This window comes from Pipistrellus kuhlii, unplaced genomic scaffold (assembly GCF_014108245.1).
Source record: "Pipistrellus kuhlii isolate mPipKuh1 unplaced genomic scaffold, mPipKuh1.p scaffold_m20_p_20, whole genome shotgun sequence".
NCBI lineage: Eukaryota > Metazoa > Chordata > Mammalia > Chiroptera > Vespertilionidae > Pipistrellus > Pipistrellus kuhlii.
The window spans coordinates 17,779,273-17,801,588 of NW_023425516.1; the positions used below are offsets into that span (position 1 = coordinate 17,779,273).

The 22,316-nt window shown below is 51.6% G+C and overlaps 1 protein-coding gene across 3 annotated transcripts in view; it reads left to right on the top strand.

Annotated features, from left to right (window-relative positions):
- Positions 1–22,316, top strand: part of SEZ6L (seizure related 6 homolog like) — a 109,735-nt gene that overhangs the window by 57,851 nt on the left and 29,568 nt on the right. For all 3 annotated transcript variants that reach the window (XM_045585652.1, XM_036449728.2, XM_045585653.1), the window contains exon 2: positions 20,876–21,637. In XM_045585652.1, the coding sequence (XP_045441608.1) occupies positions 20,876–21,637 (762 nt within the window). The remainder of the gene's footprint in view (positions 1–20,875; positions 21,638–22,316) is intronic.

The following is a 22,316-nucleotide window of genomic DNA, read 5'->3' on the forward strand; positions in this document are numbered from 1 at the left end:
CCTGCAAAGACAATCTGGCTTTTCCCCTGCAGTGATTGCCTGCAGCTTGCTGATCTGGGGGGAGTGGCTGGGACTCAGAAGAACGGGCATTTAACCTCCAGGCAGCACTCAGAGTCTTATAAAAAACCCCGGGGGAGTTTATCACATCTAAGACCTTGATAACATCTGTATTAGAAACAAGAATCCAAGCAGACTGCCTGTGAAAGATTAGCTTTAGTTCTTTCAGGAGAATAAATGGCTTATACCAACTCCATCCCACTTTATCGGCGTGCACCTGCCAGCCAGCCACCCTCGCTCCCCATCAAGATGGCCACTCGAGGAATCCGGGAATGAGCCTGTCATTCCCAATTCAGTCGAGGTAAAAAGTCTTTTGTAAGCATTCACTCTGCCCAGATCGAGGTGGAGAGCGTGGGAGGGGGACCAGGAGAGAAGGTGCAGCCCGTCTTTTCCGATGCATTCGGCCCTCTGTACCCACGGGTTCTGCATCCAGGGGTCCAACCCACGCTGGGTCATCAGTACCGAACATGTACAGACATTTTCCTTACGGTTATCCCTAAACAATACAGTATAACAACTATTGACATAGCATTTACATTGTGTTAGGTGCTGTAAGTAATCTAGAGATGACTTAGAGGGTACGGGAGGATGTGTGTAGGTGACATGCAAATCCCATTTTATATAAGGGACTTGAGCATCTGCAGATTCTGGTATCCAAGGGGCATTCTGGAACTAATCCCCCATGGACACTGAAGGATGACTGTATGCACAGGCTTATAGGAGATTTTCTTACATATCTGTTCACGCGACTGGTGCCACTTATGCCAGGCACCGAGGATGGAGAAGGAAAAGACACAACCCCTCACTTACATGGTGTGTGTCAGGGTGAGAAGTGAGCAGGGACCAGGGAGTTGTTAACCCAGCCCAAGAAAGAACAAAAGCATAGTTATAGGGGCAAGGGAAAGGCAGAAACTGAGTACAAAGAATAAGACAGCAGAAGAGAGCATGACAATATATATTCATTAAAAAAAAAAAAAAAAACTTATTAAGCACTTATTCTGCAAGGAATCAGGAAGCCAGGGGTATGGAGATGATTCAGGTCCCTGCCCCCATGAAACATAATCTGATGGGGAAGGCAGACATTAAATAGTTACAGGTGTAATGGATGTTATCCATAGGGGCTAAGAAGTATGGATTAAAAAGGGGGAGGGTCGGGGTCCTATGGAAGGTAACCTCACAGGGTGATCTGTAAGCATATGTAACCTATAAATTTAGGACCTATAAATTCCTAACTGGACAGGCCATGGCGGGTAGTCGTGCCTCAGGCATATAACTTTTCAGTGAATGGTTTATCTTTGCCTTAAGCAAGCCCTGTCCGTTGTTTCTGTGCATCTAGGTTAACACACCTTTCAAGTAATCTGTAACCTCCCTCAGGAGAGCATATGATCTTGTTAACTGTCCTGTAATCACATCCCTGAGTTGCTTCCTCCATTTAATTTCCCCTACATTCCCTCCTTAATTTCAAATGTATAAAAGAAGCTGCAAAATGATTATCCTCTGAAGCATTTGAGGCCATGCTTCCTGGCCTCTGTCGTCGGTTTGGCTCAGATAAACCCATAAAAATTCTCTGCAGGTTTGGATGTTTCTTACACAGACAGTAGCATGTGCCTACGAAGCGTACAGCACTAGCTGCTGTAAGCATACAAAGTTACCGCAAGTAAGGCGCCTTCTTTTGGAGAATATAGTTGGGATGGTGAGGTAGACACAGATAAAAAGGGTTAACATGGCCACAAAAGAGAACGGCTCAGACTAAATGGATACAAGTATTTCTGAGGAGTCCATTGGAACTGGCGGGGGGAGGTGGGGGGTGGCTTTGAGGAAGAGGTGGAATTGATCAAAGAGAAACAGCAGAAGGAGCCAGTGAGTTTCAGGGTGCCCCAGGGTGGGGAGAGCAAGCCTAAATGGTTCGGAATCAGAGGGGGATAAAATCGGGGAGCTTTGCTTGGACCAGCCCTGGCGGGTCTTGAAAACCTAGCAAAACCATTTGGATTTTCTCCAGGGGAGGGAGCTAAGGATGAAAGAAACTCCAGCAGTAGTGACCTGGCCACCAAGGATAGAATGAGGGACATAAAAAAAGGGGGGAGGGGGACTCCACCATCCATCTAGGGGAGAGGAAGAACGTGTGTGGTAGATATGAGATTCAGCTAAGTTTCGGAAGTGAGGGTGCAGGAGGAAGGGAAATTATAACGTAGACGTGGCAAAGGAACCAGGAGGCACTATGCACACTCAGTCATTCATTTGTTTATTCAAGCATTCAGTTAGCCGCTCGGATGTGCCCGTCTCAGAGCTGTTGGTACCAGATTTGTAAAGACAGATATTATCCCTGCACTCAAATTTCCCTCCGGGGGGAGGACAAGGGGGAAGAAGTAATTAGAAGCCCAGGGAGCTCAGGGAGCACGAAATGGGGACTGACCTGGCCTAGAAATCTGCGAGGTGAGGTTTAAGCAAACGGCCTGAATGCTGAGTGAGAGGGTGAGCTGGAGGCGAGAAGGACCAAGGCGTTCACAGTTCGATCAGAGGCTGCTGAACGCCCAAGATGTGAAGCCCAAAGTATTTGCCATGAGAAAGCTCAGTCTCTTGAGAGAGACCAGCATGTGGTCACTAGAATCCAAAAGCAATGAAAGCAATGAGAGAGTGGTTTTGAGGGCATGGTTTGAGCATAAAACAGAGAACTTTGGTTCCTTTCCAGTCCACAAAATGACTAGTCAGTTTCATATTGTATAGCTTTTACACCTGTCTTCACTTCTTTCCAGTGTTCTCCCACTAGAGTGACTACCATTCAGTCTCAGACCTAAAGTCTCTTCCCAGAGCGCCCAGCCCTGATCCCCCTAAACTCCTATGGGAAGGACTGGAAACCAAGCAATACTTCCCTGCCGCCCAGGGTCTACTGGGTGTCAGACACCCTATGAGCCCATCCCTTGGTCTCATCCTCACAATCACCCAGGAGGTGGGCGTTAGACTTGATTCCATAGTCCCTGCAGGGCCCCCAGGCCCAGATTCCCAGTCCCACTCCACTCTTAGGTGTAACCTGGACCGGGTACATTCTCCTCCCTGAGCCTCATGGTCCTACCAGGGCACAGGTCAAGGTTATGGGAGATGGGCATGTCAATCACTTAGCATGGTGCCTGTGCATCCGTGTCTCCAAGTCACCAGATGATGAACCAAGACCCAGGTCAGTGCAAGAAGGCACCAAGGTCACTTGATGAGTAAGTGATAGACCCTGGATTTGAACCCAGGTCTCCCTGACTCCAGAAGCACCTTCTCTCCATCCTGCCGCATCCTGCATTGATATCCTTTCACCATCTTAACCGTGCACTTAAACACAGACTGTTTGCTTAGCTCTGCACAATCACTATATCAGTTATTCTTCCCAGCAACTAGCTGAGATAGCCAGCTTCCCCTTCCTCAGTGGCCTACATGGTAAATGATCAGTCGGATCCTCCTCCCCAAACCAATCCTTGCTTAGCACTTCCCTTCTTAGGGAAGTCTCCACTCCACCTAGAAACCTGGGCGTCATCCTTGACACCGCCTCCTCTTTCAGCCCATCCCCTCTCCCTATCCAATCCACTGCCAAGACCTCTCGGCTCTAAGCAGATCTGTCCTAAATCCTATTTGCCTTTCAGCCTCCACTGCTAGCTCCTCATCTTCCTTTTGCTTTTACCCTGTGCCCTTGCTAAGCTCCCGCCAGCAGTAGAGTGATCTTTGCAAATTTAGTAATGTCACCCTGCCCCCTGGGGAAGCCCCCACATTGTTTTTGGGATAACGCTAAACCCTTCCACAGGGACAGCTAAGATGACCTTAGGCCAAGGATTCCAATCTCAAAAGGTACTGCTAGTAACACAAAGAATAAATTCGGGGTCATTTCCGTTCTGGATTCTTGTCAGACTCAGGGGCTGCACTTATTTGCTCAGGCAAGCACTATGGGGAGGATGTTCATCTTTAGTGACTGCGAGGGCACAGAGGTTGACAACAGAGCACAGATGTTGTCAGGACCTGCTGGGAGGAGCAGGAATAGCAGTTAACTTGGAGTTGTGCTCTTGAATTTGTGCCCTGATTTTATCCCTTTCCAGCTGTGTGACCTCGGACAAGTCACTTAACCTCTCTGCTCTTTAGTTGTGTTTACTTTAGACACAAACGAGGAAAGGGAATGAAACAAGCTGTACAATCTCTGGAGTTTAACCCCCAAATGGGGCATTAGATTGAACCACATGCAATTGCCAATACTTTCACTACTGAAATGGCAACGTCGTATATTCATCCTTCAAACCAGAAGTGGACAAACTTTTTCTGTAAAAGGCCAGGTTAGCTTTTGCTGGCCATTCTGTCTCTGAGACAATGACTCAACTCTATCCTTGCAGCTGTAGACAATATGTAGGAGAGAAAATGCACTGAGTTCTAATAAAACTTTATTTACAATAACAGATGGTGGGCCAGACTGGCTCCTGGGCTGTAGTTTGCTGACCCTTGCTTTCCACCCATGGATTTTCCTTTGTGGAAATAAGTCCCGGTGTGGAATTTTCATGGGACAGCTGTGAGTGCCTAGCAAATGCAAGTTCATTTCCTTGCTGGCATCCTCCCCAGGAGGAGCAACATAGACCTGACATGTGGCTGCCCTCCAGGATGTGATGCGTTCTTGCTGCACTGGGTGTGTTTTTAGGACAGAGGGATCACACCTCACTAACCCTCCTCCACTTAGCCCCGCCCTTAATGGCATCACGGACAGCGCTCAGGACACATCTTCCTACAGAAGTGCCCTGGGAGGCACTGACGAAATTATTGCTTCAGGGCAAGTTTTCTTAAATTTGCAACCCATGCGTCTCCCTAGTTGACTTGAGCGGCTTTGGCTTAGGCTCCTCCCCCTGCCCGTCCGTCGCCTGGAAAACTCCGCTGAGCCTGACACGAATTCAGATCTGCCCCTGCACGCAAGTTGTGAGCTGGGAAGGAAATGATTGCTTCCACCAAATTAGGCCAAGCAATACCCGTCTTCTCTGGGGGAAATTATTTAAATAGCATCAAAATCAATTTCCGTGCCATTAAACATTCTGGTCTGTGTTTTAATTGAGACGATTACATATTCCCCAAAAAGCGAAGAGCTATTTGAAGAATCGTGTCTTTTCTCTCCCCCTCTCGTTGGAACTGACAAGGATAGCACCTCGGAGAGCTGCAGACCGCCAGTGAGCCTGCCTCCGTTCCTATTCATCTTCTTTAGCGCTAACCTGGTTTATTATTTTTCTTTAAGAAATAAAAATGGAGCTGTGAGAGGCACCCAGGGCACTGGGAACTCTGAGTTCTTCAAATAGAATAAACCAGGTCATTCTTCCTTCTCCTTCAGGGGCTGGGTTTGGGTTCATTCCGAGTGTTGTCCCAGCAGCTGGCAGCGTTCGATCAAAGGGGACAGAGGGATGGGGGTCTTCCCCAACCTTGGCCGCCCCCGGGCCAGCCCCTTATTCAGTAAACATTTCGGGTGGATCTGTGCACAGAGCACTGGCTCTCCGGCTCCCTGCAGGAGTCCTGTCTGGGGGAAGAGATGTCTGAAAACAAGCCATGAAAATGCAACATTCTAAGGGCTAGAATAGAAAGGAGGGCCAGGATGTGTTCCCATAGCAGATCCTGGTCGCAGTTCACTCCTGTGTCATTGCTTATTCACATCTGTCTTTCCTTCCAGACTTTCAGCTCCAGGAGGTCAGAGACCAAGTCAGGCCCGTTTCCACTCTGTCCCCACTGCTCAGAAGAGAGGCAGACACAGATCAGGGGCTCAATTAAATTAAATGAATAAAGGAAAGGAAGGAGGGAGGGAAAGAGAACAGGGGAAGGAGTGCTTATGTCTCCCAAAGGAATGTGAAGAAGGCTCTACAGAGAGAGTGTTAAGGCCAAGGCATTTAGGATGAGCAGAGGTTGGTCACCAGATGGCCAGGAAGAGAGAGGGTATTTCCAGTACAGGGAATTGTGTGTACAAAGTCACAACAATGTAGTTAAATTAAGAGCTAACACATTGAGTGTCTACTGTATTCTAGGCTCTTTATGTACATCTGCCCATTCAATCTTCAAAACTGCCATATGAGGTTGTGCTCTTATACCCATTTCACAGGCAAGGAGACTGAGGTTATGGAGGTTCACTCTAAGCTTGAAGGAAATGGCAAAAATACGATTCAGTGGATTCAGTAACTCAAGGCTTGGTTGTAACCACTGTATGTTACTGCCTGCCCTTCCAAAACACAGGATTTGGGAAAATGTCAAGGAGTTTGAAATAGCTGTAGGGTGAGTGCTGAGAGACAGAACATGAGGCTGGCAGTGTATTCAAGAACCTTTCCACAGAGAGCCGTGAATGCTAGACTAATGATCCTGTACTTCCGTGTGCGGGGCAGTGTTTCCTAGACTGGAATTCTGTGGAAGCCTGTTATACAAGATGTAAATAATGAGGGTGGGAGGGGAATTTGTGTGCAAATGATGTGAGAAGCATGGCTTACATCACCCTGGATGCAAGACTTATCAGAACCTGTACCAGGAAGGTGGGCATATAATTCGCCCAAGAGAAGAAAGCATCCCCAAGCTTACTTCAGTGGCACACTTTCAGTAGTTCCCAGAACAGTGAACTTGGGGTTGCTGGCATAGATGATGGTGATTCATGGAGGGTTGTAAGACAGGAGGTGAATCAGAAGGGGATCACTAGGACTAAAGGGAAGGGGACTGGAGAGGGTAGAGACAAGAGTTAGATTTGGAGGATCTGCTGAATGCAGGACTCTCCCAGCCAGGATGTGGGTGAAGGTGGTCAGTGCGCTGGCCCGCATCTGGCTCACTGGCACCAAAAGAGGCCATTACTTGCAGTGGTCTCCGTGGGGAAGAAATTGAACTCACGCTCATGGCATTATCCAAACAAAGCCATGTTGCTTCTGTGTAGAACAATGGGCTGGCTTTTCAGGGGAGTTTAATGGCAGTGGCATATTGCCCAGGCCATCAATTAAATTCCAATCCAATTTCCTTCCAAAGCATTATCTGCTTTGGGAGTTCCTTTTGAGCGTGGAGCAAATCTGGCTGATGCAGCGGGAACACGGACCAGCCAGATCGCACAACAGCTCTGGCTAGCCTCTCAGATCTTATCTCCCGTTCCAAAGGAGGTCACCCAGCATAACGGAAAATTAGACACAATTTGATCCTAGAACAGCGTCAAGCCTCATCCCTCCACCCCTGTCCCACCTAAGAGGCTTCGAGAGGAGGGATGGGATGGCCAAGGCCATGCAGCTATTCAATTAGCTTTCTGTCCTGGTCTCCCAGCATTTATTTCGTGTTTATTCCAATTCCAGTCCACTCTCCCTTCATCAACTGGAGGGATGCAGAGCTTTACTCTGATCATATAAGCCCTGTGCTAAGTCTCTGGAAGCATCCAGTGCACTTGGGGGAGAATGTGGGGCCTGGACAGCATGCATGGGCCAGGGCTGCTTTGTGGTGGGCTGCCCTGTGCATTGTAGAGGAGTGAGCAGCATCCCTGGCTCCACCCACTAGATGCCAGCAGCATACCCCACCCTAGTGATGGGCAACAAAAAAGTCTCCAGACAGGGCTAAGTGTCTCCTGGGGCATAATCACCTCCCCACCCCCTTATCCCGTCTACTCCCCCACCCCTGGCTAAGAACCACTGGCCTAGAAAAAAATCCTACAGAAAAAGACGTGTTTCACCGGAGGTTAGGGAGTCCATGACGTATGTGAGGTCTTGCTGTCTGTGAGGTCTCAGGCACGGTCCTTTACCTCTCCGCACCTCAGTTTGCTCATCTGTACAATGGGAAGGATAATTTCTCTTCCACAAGTTTATTTATTCTAGGCTCAAGTTAGGCAATGGATGTGATTGTGCAGTGTACCTAAAAAAGTGCTAAAAATATCAAATGATTGACTATCAGGCAGTTCAATGCAACTTTACATGGTTTGCAGGCGTCTTCAAACTACGGCCCGCGGGCCACATGCGGCCCGCAGAGGAGTCTGATCAGGCCAGCCAGGTTTTTTGGGCAGTGAGCGCAGCAGAGGTGTTACAGTAGGAATTAGTAGTTCATATAGTCCGGCCCTCCAGCTCTCTGAGGGACCGTGATCTGGCCCCCACTTTAAAAAGTTTGAGGACGCCTGGTTTAGGGATATTATGGGATATACTTTTCCCTGTGCCCGGAAATCTCAAAGACCATGGTTCTCAAGCATCAGTGGGCATGCAGTTCACCTGCTGTACTTGGTAAAAGTGCAGATTCCTTGGTCCCTCCCCCAACACCCACCCCCACCATTCTAATTGATGGGTCTGGGATGAGGCCCAGAAATCTGAATTTGAAAAATCAGCCTAGAAGATTCTGCTGCAGTGGCTCTTTGGAAAGACATGGTCTGGAGGAAGGCAATACCCGAGGCTTTCTGGCAGAGGACCAGGAACTTACTAGTAAAGGATGAGTAAGTCTGGCACGGGGGGAGGTGTTCAGCACTGTTTCAGCGTCAGCGTCGGAGCCCTGGCCTCGTGGCCGGCAGGTCTGAGCAGGCACTGCATTTGCCGTGTCCCTTTGGAAAGCGGGTTAACCACAATCTCTGACCCTCCATTGACTTTATTTTTTTTTCCATTTGCTACTTAAACAGCGTGACCGCCTCCCAAACATATTCTGATGCTAACATCACCCAGTCTCTGATCAAAAATTATGGCAAAACATTGTCTTGTCATGAGGCTAATAAAGCATGTTATCTTGCCTGTCACAGAAGCTCCTTTCAGACGCTGTTTGCTCCCCGCCAGGGCCCTGCGTTAACCTCCTTGCTGCTTGGCTAGAAGGGATAGCATCTCCCTGGGAAGATCAATACTCTATTCTCTCACCCACCAGTGTCACCCCAGCTGAGGCCAATGAGTGGCCATTGCCATGTGACCAAGGGGAGGGGCCAGGAGAAGAGGGAAGAGAAGCCATCAGCTAAGGAGGAGACCCCAGGAGGAAGAGCACTTGGGGAGGGCATCAGAGCCCCGAAAACACGAGAAGCAGTTAAAGACACTTGCCCTGGCATTGCACAGAGCCCGGACAGTGCCAGCCTGCTTCCAGAAGCTTTGGGATAATAATCTTATTTTTCTGAACCTCAGTTTTCTTATCTAAAACAATGGACACAAACATTGGACTCGACAAAGAAGGATTAAAGAAGATGATGCATGGTGAAGTGTTGAGCCCAGTTCGTTCTCCCTCCCTCCCTCCCCTCTCTCTCTTCCTCTCCCTGACCCTCTCCCCTCCCCTCCCTTTCTCCCTTTCTAAAATAATTTTTTTGGAAAATCAATTATTAGGTTTTGGTCAGTCTGCTAGTTACCGCACGGTAGGAAAACAGCTGGATAGACTTTTTATTAAAACTGGAAGATGTGTTCTCAATTTTTGGCAGCATCTACTGAAGATGAACATGCCATATTGTGCAACCAGTACTCTGGTTGGAAAAATTCCAAACGGTAATGAGCATACATGTGCACCCAGAAACATGTAGTACAATATTCACAGTTACACTCATCATGATAGCCATGCCTGGAAGCGGCTCCAGCGCCCATCAGCAGTAGGATGGGTGACCTGTGGTGCAGGCATGAAATGGAATACCACGCAGCCATGACAAAGGAGTGGATTACCACTGCACACAGCAACGTGGATACATTTCACAACCACAGTGAGTGAAAGAGGCCAGATGCTGCGTAATTATCCAACGAATTCATAAGCAGCCAAAACTGATCTTCAGCCATAGAAGGCAAAATAGGGGCTGTCGAGGGGAATGGGGCTGGAAAATTCCATATTTGCTGGCAGTTTTTGCTTCTGGATCTGGTTGCTATCAATAGTTCCACAGGTGTGTGCAGCTTAAGGAAGTTCGTTGAGTGGACTTTTTTATGCGTGTTACACTTCAACCAACTATGAAAAGTTGCAGATGGGAAAACTGAGTCTATGAAAAGCGTGAAGGAGTATGTTTGGGATCAAGAAACTCTCATTTCGGTCTGCATGACCATCCTCGCTATGGGCGTCGGACACAGAGACCTGAGTTCTCCACCCTTTGCCCCATGGCTCAGCCAGGCTCCATCTGGTTATCTTAATACCAAGTGGGAAACTCGGACAATCCGCGCAGAGACAAGGGACAAACCTCGGGACACCCATTGCTCCTAGTCCCACAGCCTCAGATAGGTGTGGGTGCTTTGAGGAGGGTGGGGGGAGAGCAGAGGCTGTAGCTCACCCCCCTTTCATCACCACCCCGAGAGCAGAGACCATTTCCAGCACCTTTATACATCCTTCCGCATTGCTGAGCAGTGACTGATACCCAGGGAGTTGGTTGAATGATTGAACAAAGGTATGGATGAGTGAGCGAATTGCTATTATCAGAATTAAATAAGACAATGTATTTAGAAGGCTTTAAACAGCACCTGAAATGGAGCAGGGCTAGAAGCTGTAAGGGGCCATTTGTCAAATGGTCCTTGGTTATGAAGCCCAGCTGCACCGCTTTCTCCCAGTGTGCTCTTGGGGGAGTGAATTTCCCTCTCTGAGTCTCAGTTTTCCCATCTGCAAAATGGGGACTTGAGCCATCCTTACAGCACAGAGTAGTTCTAAGGATTAAAGGAGATGGTGCATATAAAACAGCACATCCCAAGGTTCAGAAGAGGTCGTCGTCATTATCATTGCATAAACTTTACTAGTAGCATCAAGGCTGGAGCGACAGTCATGGTTCATAAGAAAAGGGGACTGTTGTCTTTCCTTCTTCATCTCTCCATCAATCTTTCTCTTCCTCTATGTCCCAGCCCCCACGTGAGCTGAGCTGGCCTTGGCAGAGTTGGCTGCTGAGTAAATAAAAGGACATCCTTCCTCCAGCCCAGGGAGATGGCCCGGTGCCAGTGTGTATGGGCACAGGGCCCGTGAAGGGGGCCAGGTGGGCACCAGGACACTGAGGCCCTCTGTGTCGTCTCTGCGGGTTAGCAGGCTGACAGTGACCACTCTGAGGAACCTTAAGTGCTTCCCCCGAGCCCCACACCCGCCACCTGCCCAGCAGGCAGGCCTGGGAGTGAAAAGAGGCTCTGTGCCTCTCCTCGGCCCGGGCCCACACACCCCGAGGCGTTGTTCTTGGCCGTGAGAGCTCGTTAGCTCTGGGCAGAGGCTGGCTGGGCTCCAGGAAGAAGGCAGCGAGGCCCAGGAGTCAGAGAGAGGAGGAGCCTGGACTTGGCAGGAGATGGTGCTTGGCAGGAGCCCGCTCCCCAGCATGCACTGAGCTCCTCTGCTTGGGAGAAGTTTGACGTATAGAAGCAGAGAGTAGAGACGATCTGTTGTGCAGCCCGTTCCTCCCCAGCTCAGTGCATGGTTACAGGCTGGAGGGGTTAAGACAAGATGGGTTGGGATAGATGGATGGGATGGGATGGGATGGATGGGATGGGATGGATGGGATAGGGTGAATAGAATGAAACGGCTCCTCTAATTTCTGGCCCCCTGCCTTGAAGTTGACCTAAAAGATAGCAGATGTGGATGAAGGCAGCTGAGGGAGCAGGGGAGAGGTGAGGACGAGCAGCAACTATTTCCTCCTCTAAGTCCCAGGATTCTCAGCTCAGGACCCAAAAGAGAAACTGTCCTTTAAAATCCCAGATGGCATCCGGTCAGGAAGGGAGCTGAGAGACCACTCTGCCCAGCGCTTGACAATTTACGTTCAATTCCCAACCCCGCCAGCTACAAGCTGCGTTGCTTTGGGCAAGCGACCAAACTTCTTTGGGTCTTGGTTTCCTCCTCTGTAATATGAGGTGACAATATTATCTACCTCCCAGGGGTGTTGAGAGGAATAAATGAAATGAATATGTACAGTAGGACTCGGCATATAGTAGGCACATCATCATCACCATCACCATCATCATCATCGTAAGAAAAATTGCAGGTTACCAGCTGTCAGACTCCCACTCCTGAGTCAGTCCTGTGATCCCCTATTTTGGCTGATTATGGGTCTCCGCTGGTGCCCAAGCCAGCCCTCAGGTCCAATAATGGGCTGGAAGGACTCACAGGACTCAAAAAGCCATCACACCCAGAGTTCCGGTTTGTTACGGGGAAAGGACGCAGACTAACATCAGCAAAGGCAGAGGCGCATAGAGTGGAGTTGGGCAGAGCCCGGGCCTCGCTCCGGGGGGAGTTGTGCGGACAGTGGACTTCCGACAGGAGGCGCTGTGCAGCACCCACAGAGCACTGTCACCCAGGAAAGCTCCCTGGTCCCTGGAGTCTAGGGAGCTTCCTGGAGGTTGATCCCATGTGGCTGATCTTAGTCTCACCCCCCCTCCCCATGACTCCCCTCTAGAGATCAAACTTATACCAAGCACAACGTGCCCACCATAAGTCACATTGTTCACACCCACTGTCCCCAGGGAAACAGACATGTTACCTGGTAGGACAGGGTATTCCAAGGTGTCACAGGGTCCTTCCCAGGAACCAAGGAATGTGCAGGGTGTGGGCAATCCAGACCCGCTGAGTTCATCCTTGACTGCGGTTACATACAGTCACTCCTCTTAAGGGTTATTTGAAGAGATCATTCCATTACACAAAGGATAGAATGGAGCCCCCTGATGTCAGTGGGCTTACCAAAGGCCGCAGAGTGAGTTCATGAGACATCCTGACTCTCCTAATCCAGAGCCCTTTCCTTCGAACCACAGGCCTCAGTTTGCCCATCTGTAAAATGGGGATGTGGGCCAGCTCCCCCTCCTCTGAGGTGCCTTGGGATTCTGCCTCTGCCGGATGTCCTTCCACTTTTCTCTGCAGGGCAGTCCTCGCTCGGGAGGAGCGCCCGGTTCTTCGCCACCCTGGGGCACCGTTAGTGTTCCCTCTATCCCTAGGGACCCCATAGCTGGAGCAGATCCTGTGCTAATGTGTTTGTAGTAGGAAGCTCTTGGCACTCACTCTGGAAGCCGCCAGGCCTGGGCTCAGGGGCCAGCTGGAGGAGACACAGAACAAATACAGGCATGGGTTTAGGGCCAGACAGCCCTGGTTCGAATCCTACCAACCCTTCCTCGTCATTAAGATGAAGATGGCATTAGTTCCTTTTCAGGAAAAGAAGAAAACGGCATTTCGGTGTTGCCAGTAAAGCCGCAAATACAGTCACTGTCTGTTATGTCTGAAGGGAGGCCTGCCCCCTCTCCCCAGTGAACCGCCATTAAGCCCGGAGGTTAGGTTGTAAAACTGCTGTGAACATCTTAAAACTCAGTCATGCGCACGACTCCCACGACCGCCCCAGATTCTCTTTCTTTAAGATTGATCAGGCAAAGATCACCGTCCTAGCCCGAGGCAGCTGGAAACTAAGGCTTTGAGAGATGCAATCGGTCAAGGTCACAGGGTAGTTTGATGATCCAGCCAGCGCTGAGGTCAGGCCTCCTGACTGCCTGGCTTTTCCACCTCTGAGCATCCTGGGGTGTGGAGTCGCTCTTGATTCTTGTCTGGGAAGCTGAGCAAACAGGGCAGGAGACATTGCAAACTTGGGATGCGTTTTCAACTCACTCTCGAACCGTCTGGATTCGTTCCCACGTATTGTATTTGCCTGTGTGAGCGGAGCGGTAACTGAGTCTGGGTTTCCCACCGCGGGTTCCTCTCTGAGCTGCCTGTGTGTCTGCCTCCCAGGCCTCCCTCAGTGACTCACTGGCTTTCACGGACGCAAATAAATCACACTGTTCCTCTCCCCCTCGCTGCCGAACAAGAAATCACCCAGTCGCACGTGAATGGAATTGGGGGGGGGGCCGGAGGGAGGCGGGCGTGGGGGTGGGAAGGAGAGGAGCGTTTAAATGCTAATCAGTTGGCACTGGTGGGACCACAGTTAATCGGAATCCCACCCCTGTGCCAGCAGCCCTCAGCGCTCATTCATGGGGGAGATGGATGCCCACCAGACCGCTGCTCCGATGGGATGTGACTGGACATCAAAGAATGTTCGAGGCTTTCTGAACCCAACAGGAATTAGAAAGGAGGCCCATTAGTGGGGGGGGAAGCCAGCTTCCAGAGGACAATTATCAGATAATGCCTCTGCTAGCCCAAACACTGCCCGTTCCTGCTGCCTGCACAGGCTGGTCCTTCCGACACCTGCTGCGAGTCCCCGGGGACCCCTGGCATTCTGAAGTGGACTCTGGAGGGGCCGGCTGGGCTGTGGGCCCACATGTGCAGTTCGGTGTGCTGTGTTGGGTGATGCGTACCTCGAACCCAAGTCTCCCCTCCATCCAGATGACCACGACGACGAAGATATCAAACAAAGCAAACCATGTGATTGACGGGGGTGGGAGGGCTTTACCCTCCGCTGGAACCAGGATGAAATTGCATTGGTAATCAGAACAAGTCAGGGGGAAGCTTCCCCTAGAATCTCCCTCCAGCCACAGTGTCGTAAAAGGAAGCATGCTTGTCCAGCATCAAGTTGACCAAGATTTACCTTTCTGTGCTGACACAGAAAGATATTCGTGATGGACTTGAAGTCAAAACTGGTGGTAGGATACTAATGCGTGGAAAGTATTGACCCGTTCCCTTTTCATCTACAGCGGTGAAAAGGGAATGGGTCAAAACTACACTTACCAACATGGATGAATCTCACAAAGTGTTGAAAGAGAAAAGGAAAGAGCAGGTTTCAGGAGGAGCCAGATGGGAAAACTGTCTATATTTTAAAGCACACCACACAATCTCATCTATTGCTCAGAGACATTGACATGTAAATAAACCAACGCAGACAGTAAGTAAGGGTACTCATAAAATAATAATAATAATGCACGCAGTCGAAGAGAAGGCTGAAGGTCACATTCAGGACAGTCATCCCCCCGCCCCCAGGGTGGAGGAGATGAAGCATACGGTCAGGGAGAGCAAACAGGGGCTTCCGCTGTGCTGGTGGCATCCTCGTCTTTAAGCTGCAGGTGCGAACACGGGGGTGTTGGTTGCCTTCGTCTTGAACTCTTTTTGAGTGACTGAGACATTTCAAGGCGCATTCCTCAGGAAGTGACAGAGCAATGGAGACAACGCAGGAACTCTGTGGCTCCTCAGAGAGACGGGAAGCGACAACAGTGCTCATGAAGGCTGACAGGCTGCTGCTGTGTGAGCGCCGTGCCTTCCTGGAGATTTCATCTTACTCCCGGCAGCCCTGGGAGACAGGGCTGGGCTCGCCCGCCCTGCTGAGCGGAACGGTGAGGCCCAGAGAAAGGAAGTGGCCGCCTAGGCCTCCTGGACAGCCAGCCGCAGGCTGAACTCGGGACACAGGCCATTCCGACCCCGACCCCATGCTCCTGTGTGCTCTCACACGTTCTCAGGTAAAACTATTTTATTCTGTGGAGACTCTGCAAGATCCTACTTACTCTCACTCCCTTTAGAAGCCAGGCGTGATGGGCAGGGCGGGGCGGGCAGTGCTTAGACTTTTGATTTGATATGTTTCAGATAAACTATTCTATGAGAAAAAAAATAATAATAATTTGATAGTGTGGGAAAGAGGAAAGATCCCAGGAAACCAGGTCAGAACGCGTTTACCCCAGTGGCCGTATGACTTTGGACAAGTCACTTCCTCTCTGTGAGCCATGATATTTTTTTTTTTCTTTCATCTATAAAGTGGGGAGAAAATAAAACGCCTACCTTAGAATTGTTTGGGGGTTGGAATGAGATCACAACTGGGGATGCACTGGTGGGGTGTAAGTCGCCATCTCAGTGTCAGTATTGTCGGCATGGGTATACAGGTAGAGGGCTGCAACTGAGGCAGGAGCTGGAACCCCACTGTCCCCCAAGCCCACCTCCCACCTCTGCCCTGTGCCCCAGAAAGTCTTCTCAAAGTCCAGGTGAGATCGGCACCGTTCATCTGTCTGAGGGTCCTCTTGCCCACAGGACCGAGTAAGCCAGGTGTGCTGGGTCCTCTCCAGCGGAATGAAAGCAGGGGTGTGCGCATCAGCTCCTGCTAGTCTCTCTCTAGGGGGACCTCCGATGCCAGCACCTGGCTGGCACACAATAGGTGCTCACTGGGTGGAGGGAGGGAGGGAGGGATGTATGGATATGAATTAATAAATTGATGAACAAATGTGAGTGGGAGAAGAACACTCAGTTTTTATCTATAACATGGGGATTATGCTAAGATCTTCTCCAACCTTAAAATTCACTGATGCAAGCAAAACAAAGTTGCTCTGCTCTGAGAATAGAAGGAAGGTCTGCTCCATTGAGGGCAAGTCGCCTGTTTTGTCCATTCTGGTTAACCCAGAGGTCATCAACCAGGGGCAATTTTGCCTGCGCTCCACCACCACCACCACCACCATCACCATCACCATCACCACTACCCTACCCTCACCAACATCACAACACCTCCCCATCCCAGCCTACCAAGGGACCTTTGGCGCTGTCTGGGATCAATTTGGGTTGTCACAACCAGGAGTGCTACCGCCATCTAGTGGATGGAGGCCAGGGATGCTGCCCAACATATTCCCCTCCCAGCGAAGAATTACCCAGCCTAGATGCAGGCGTTCTAACACTGTTTCTGCTTCGGGTTTTGGTTTTGTTCAGTGTGCTCTGGAGTGTTTCAAGTCTGAAATAGCCTTCTTTTTTTGCTGCTAAGGTGCTGTGGGGACCCCAAGCATCCCATTTTCCCTCTCTGGACCTCATGTCCCTCCTCTGCATGGGTTGAAACCATAACCTCTAGGAACCTTTGGAGCTATAAAATAGGATACTTAATTTTGGTTTTGTCTGTGTTGGGGCCAACCAAACCCACCGGAGCAGGCTGGGCAAGTCCTTATGGTGGAAAGTGAAGGTACAAGAAACCACCCCCGAATCGGATGTTAATCATGAGAATGAGAATGTATTAACATTTTTTTAAGAACCTCTTACCAAAAATATACCAACTGATGCCCCGCCAGTCCTGCCTCCTGATGGTGCTCATGATGTGGGAACAACTAATGAGAGAGGAATTTATCATTCTCTCCTCTTTCCCCCAGGAAATGGAGCTCCAAAGTGGCCTGATGACATGGAGTGGATGAGGTACCTCTGTGATTACAGATGTTCTGTGATTACAGATGTGTCCGTCTGCCTCCCCTCAGCCTCTCCATCACTAGCTGCTAAAGGCAGCCTTGAACCCCTGCTCTTCCCATGCGTTTCCTTTTCCCTTAAGAAATATTAAATATTTATTATACAGGTTTTGAAAAAATCCCAATAAGGAGAAGGAGGAAAATGCATCCCCACAGCCCCGCCCCCACAGGCAGCCAGGACTAGCCTGCCGGCGCTGTTCCAAGTCAGGACAGCTCTCCGCCTTGCGGTGTGTTTTCGTTGATTGTTTCTGGTCATTTTCCTCCACACCATAGACTTTTACATCTTGTTCGTCTCACTGAGCATTATGGCGGAAGCATCCCTCAGCTTGTTTCCCCCGCACTGCGTCCCATCACTGTGCGCTGCTGGGTGATACGGGCTTGGGATCCGCGTGGTCCTGGCCATTCCACAGCCGTCCAGGATGTAAGACGCAGACCTTCAGCGCCAGCGTCTCAGGTCTCAGAACCGGTGCTTCGCTCTGCTTTAATGGGATGCAAATGCCCCAGCCTAATGTCCCATCTCCCCATCCAAGTTAGAGAAAAAGGGACAGGCGCTTCCTCCCCGACTTGGATGGCAGGCATATGCCCAGTGGCCTTCATGCTGCCCCTCTGGGTGGAGGGAGGAGAGCAGCGTCAGTATGGAGTTAATTAACGCTCCACCTCTGCGGTTGGGTATCCGCACTTGGTTACCACTGGGTGACGCTCTCCTGCAGCGTGTCAACCAGCAGAGAGTGGGGACCCAAAGCTTTCCCTCACTGATTGATGGACAGCCTTGGGCACGGCACTAGGCGCCCGTGGTAATGGATCTGCCAGATGTGACTGCGGTGACTGGAAATGCTAGGGGCTCTGAGAAAGAGGAGTCATTTAACTCAGTGGTCGTCGAGGCCCCAGGAAAAAAGCAGCCTATTCAAGCGAGTTATTAACTTGCTGGGTCTCTGAGGCCCTAGAATCCAATTTTGACTTGGTTTTGCCCAGCCCTCCTCTGGCCCGCATCCCGGCTGAGAGCAAAGCCTTCGGGCCTCGCAGGCTGCAGGCCTGTGGACCACAGAGACGCACCCGTCTGTCCTGAGCGTGGCCCTCAGGGTGGAGCTGGCCAGAGAGACGCCAGCACGTGTGAGCTCTGAGCTGGGACACTGGCGGCAGGGTCTGGGTGGGGAGCGTCATCTGGGAGGTTTCAGACACAACACAGATAGGTCACCCGCAGAGATGCAAACAGAAGGAGGGTTAGAGAGAGGCCTTGGGGGGAGAGAGGGCGGAAAAGGCTGCTTCCAGCTGATTGGAGGATGCTGTCAGCGCCCACAGTCCCCCATCGTTCTTAGGAGAGCTGGTACTCTGTGCTCTGAGAACAGTAACATCCGAAGCCTCCGTTTGCCCATCCATAAGAGAGGAGTAATAATTTCTACCTAATAAGGCTGAGAAAGAACTAAATGAAGTTTAAAACGAGGAGTGAAGAATTAAATGAGGGAACAAAGCATTGAGCACAGGCCTGGCACACAGTCGGCCTTCGATAAAGTCATCCAACATCAAACGTTATGAACAGTACGATGGTGGCCAGGGCACACGGCCATGCCTTATGTCACTCACCATTCTCTTATCACCTTCTCTGACTCAACCTGTTTCCCTGATCTCTTCCTCCCTCCCAGTCCCTCTTCTTCCTCCCTCTCACCTGTCCCTCTGTGATCGGAGGACATGTTAGGGAAGGAATAGCTGAAACGAATGTAGCCACACGACCCAACCAAAACTCCCGAGTCAATGTCAGGGTCCAGGCTGTCCCTTTGCCCTTTTTAAAGCAAGATGAGCCAAAGACTAAAAATAATTGTCAGTTCCCGGGTCCATGTAGAAATGGACGGTGTCAGAGCAGGAAGGGCCTCAGCCTTTACGTAGCTCAGGCAGCCCATCGGACGCAGGGAGAGAGGATGGGGAGAAGAGACCTCCCCAGAGATATGCCAGGAGCAGAGACCAGAACAGGAACTGTCCAGATCCCTCAACCCCTGGCGGCCCCCAAGCTCTCTGCATCGTGTCTCAGGAGCGAGGTTTTCTGACCCGTGTACGCCACTCGCTCTGTCCCATCGCCTTGTTGTCACTCCACAGTCAACATCAATCATTTGGTAGAAGTGACTGCGAGCTTAAAAGCCACGGCTTCGGGGCAGGCCCACGTCTGCCCTCATCCTCTGAGGCCCGTGGGATATCTCCGTCACTTAAAAGAGGCTTCATGGACTTGCCCAGGCCCTGCGGCCTGTCACGGTCCGAGGCAGGATGGGAGCCCACGTTCAACAGGGAGACCTCGGCGCCTCCCACCTCGGACCGGAAACCTGCCTGGTCCCTGGCCGCCCTTGCTCTGCCCTCCGGCCCATCGCACATCCGCTCCTGCCCTGGCGCCACCGCCAGCCTCAGCGCGCACTCGCTGATAATCGATGTCACACAACAGGAACATTTGTTGGTGCCGTTCGTTGCAAACTGTTGCAGTCTATATAGATTAAGCCGCTGCCATCGACTCCGTGAAAGGAAACGAGTCTTTCGGGCGGCTGCGGAAATAAATTTAAATGACAGTGCCGAAGGGCCGGAGACCGTGGCTGAGTGAGAGGCTCTCTCCAGCAAATCGACAAGGACAGCCATCTGTCAGAGCACCCTTGTCCCCAGAATATAACTCCTCTCCGTCTCGAGGCAGTCATCGGGCACGTTCTGACCGCGCCGGCTCTCTGCTCCGAACACAGTGGCAGCAGCTGGCACGTACCAGGCACTCACTGTGGGTGAGGCACCCGTGTGTCCTATATACGTATTGTATGTTTTACGTGCATTGACGTATTGAACGAGGACAACCCTGGGAACTAGAGAATAAAAGGCCCATTTCACAGCTGAAGACACTGAGGCTCAGAGCGGTAAAGCTGTTTGTCAGCATGCGGTTGGCAGAGTGGGTCTCATGCCCACAAAGCTGATTTCAGGCACGAGTCTGCCAGCCAGCCGCCGGGGCCAGCCCGTGTTTAAGATGACTTAGGTGCTTTTACTTTCCAGACAAAAATAAATCGGGGGGCATCAGCAGCGTACACACGGCCACCGGAGCCTGGCCCGACCTCCCGACCTCACCACTTTCTTTGAAATTAGCTTCCGCCTCTGCCCCTGCCCCCTTCGTTCCTGCTGACCTCAGCCAGGCCTCCAGCCTCCTGACATCCTCTCACCTGAGCCTGCCCCACGATTCTGAGTCCTCACATATTCCTGTGTCTCCCACAAGGTCACTTGTATGTTATTTAATTTAAAAAAAAGAAGAAGAAAAGGCTTGCTCCCTCGGTCCCAAGGCAAAAGAGCCCTGAGCCAGGCACGGAGCTTGAAGAAGAGGGTGTGGCTGGCCGTAGTGCCTCTCGTCCTCTGAGTGGCATGGCGGCCCCGCTCTGCGCACTGGGTTAGGGGCCTGTCCTCTCTGTCCTGGTAACACGCAGGGCTTCTCTCTTGCTAAGCATGTGTCACATCGAATGTGATTATTTCCGCTTCCTGTGGCCTCTCCCGGGACATATGCAGCTAGACTGTGAAACGGTCATGCCCTGGGCTTCCATGGCCCTAAGGCTTGGCTCGGGCCTGGCACGGGCCACCCTAATCTCCATGGTCAGCAAAAGGAGGAAGGGGGAGAAAAAAATGAAGAAGGGAAGGAGAGAAGCAGGAAAGAAGGGAGAGGGAGGGACAGAGGCAGCCCCCATGTCTGTGGATGGATCATGCCAGCATCCTGATCAGCTTTGGGAGCCTGTAGGGGGGCCCCCTGAGGCTGAGAGAAGGTGGAGGAGCTAAGCTAACCCCCCACCCCCAGCCCTAAGCTAACTGGTATCTTTTCTCCTCTTTCCAAGATACACCCCTGGAGGGAGATGCGGGTCCTTCTAGTACTTACCTCCTACCCTCCGGAGCCCTGGGGGGTGGCAGTCCGAGCAGAGACAGCCTGGAAGAGAAGGTGACACCCGCCCTGCCCAGCCCAGCGCAGTCCGGGGAAGAGCGACAGGATCCGGAGCTGGACGGGACCACCCCCTCCGTGCGTCCAGGCCCCGTGGCCCTGTCCACGCTGCTTCCGGAGGAGCCCGGCACCAAGCTCGCCCCCCTCCCCAGGAAGAAGCTGTCTTCGCTCAAGCAGGCCAACTCGTCCAGGAAACAGCTGCGACCCAAGGCCACCTCCGCCGCGGGCCTCCCCAGGGCGGGGTCCCAGTCTGCGTCCCCTGGCCTGGGCCTCCCCTCCTCCGCCACGGAGAAGCCTGGCCCACCCGGGGACCCCGAGCCTGTGGCCTCCGAGGGTGAGGAGGCACTTCGGCTGCCGTCGTCAGAGGAGCCCCTCTGGCTGGACCGGAGGTGGGGTGCGGGGCCCACCACGCCTGCGCCCCTGCAGATCGCTCCCTTCACCTCGCAGCCCTACGTGGCCCGCACGCTTCCCCAGAGGCCGGACCCTGGGGAGCCCGTGGTGCCGGACGAGGCCCAGGAGGCCCCTCTGGAGGACGCCAGTCCCATGACCTTGATGGACAAAGGTGAGAATGAGCTGACCGGGTCAGCATCAGAGGAGAGCCAGGAGACCACAACGTCCACCATTATCACCACCACCGTCATCACCACGGAGCAGGCCCCAGGTATGCACCCCAGCTCCCCCTCCAGGCGCCACAGCGGGCAGGGCCTGGGTGGGCAGGGAGGTCCAGGCCCCACCATCCATTACCATCTATCCAACACTAGCTATGAGCTTGGTCCTGTGGCTCAGACTCAATGTTCCCATTTTAAAGATGGGACAACTGAGGCCCCGAGACATCAAAGATCCTGCCCGAGGCCACACAGCTGAAGAGCGAGATTCTAAACCTCCCAGAAGGCCATCGCCTTTCCAACGTGCCTTTGCTTTTACCATTACATGTTCTTCTCTAGACTTAAAATGTACTTCCATGTCATAGTCTTTCTTTTTCTATCTTCTTTTCCATCTTCAGAGTTACCAATTGTCTGTCATACGTAGATTTGGACAGATGCAATGTGGTCACTCGTTCAATAGTATAGTCTCTGGGTTTGAACCCTGATTGCTGTGTGAGCTTGTCCCAGATGCTGTCCCTCTCTGGTCTTTGGTTTACTTATCTTTAAAATGGGGACAAAAATGGGGTCACCCCTCTCCCCTGGTCAGAATGGTGCCTAGCCGCGTGTGGTAAGTGATCATCGTGTTGCTTCTGGAGCTGAATGAGAACTAACAGGAGTGGGAGCGGTGGAGAACTGAGAGACCAGGTTTGCCCTGAGGCCCTGTTCCACCCGAAGCCCTTCTGAGGTGTCCCCTCT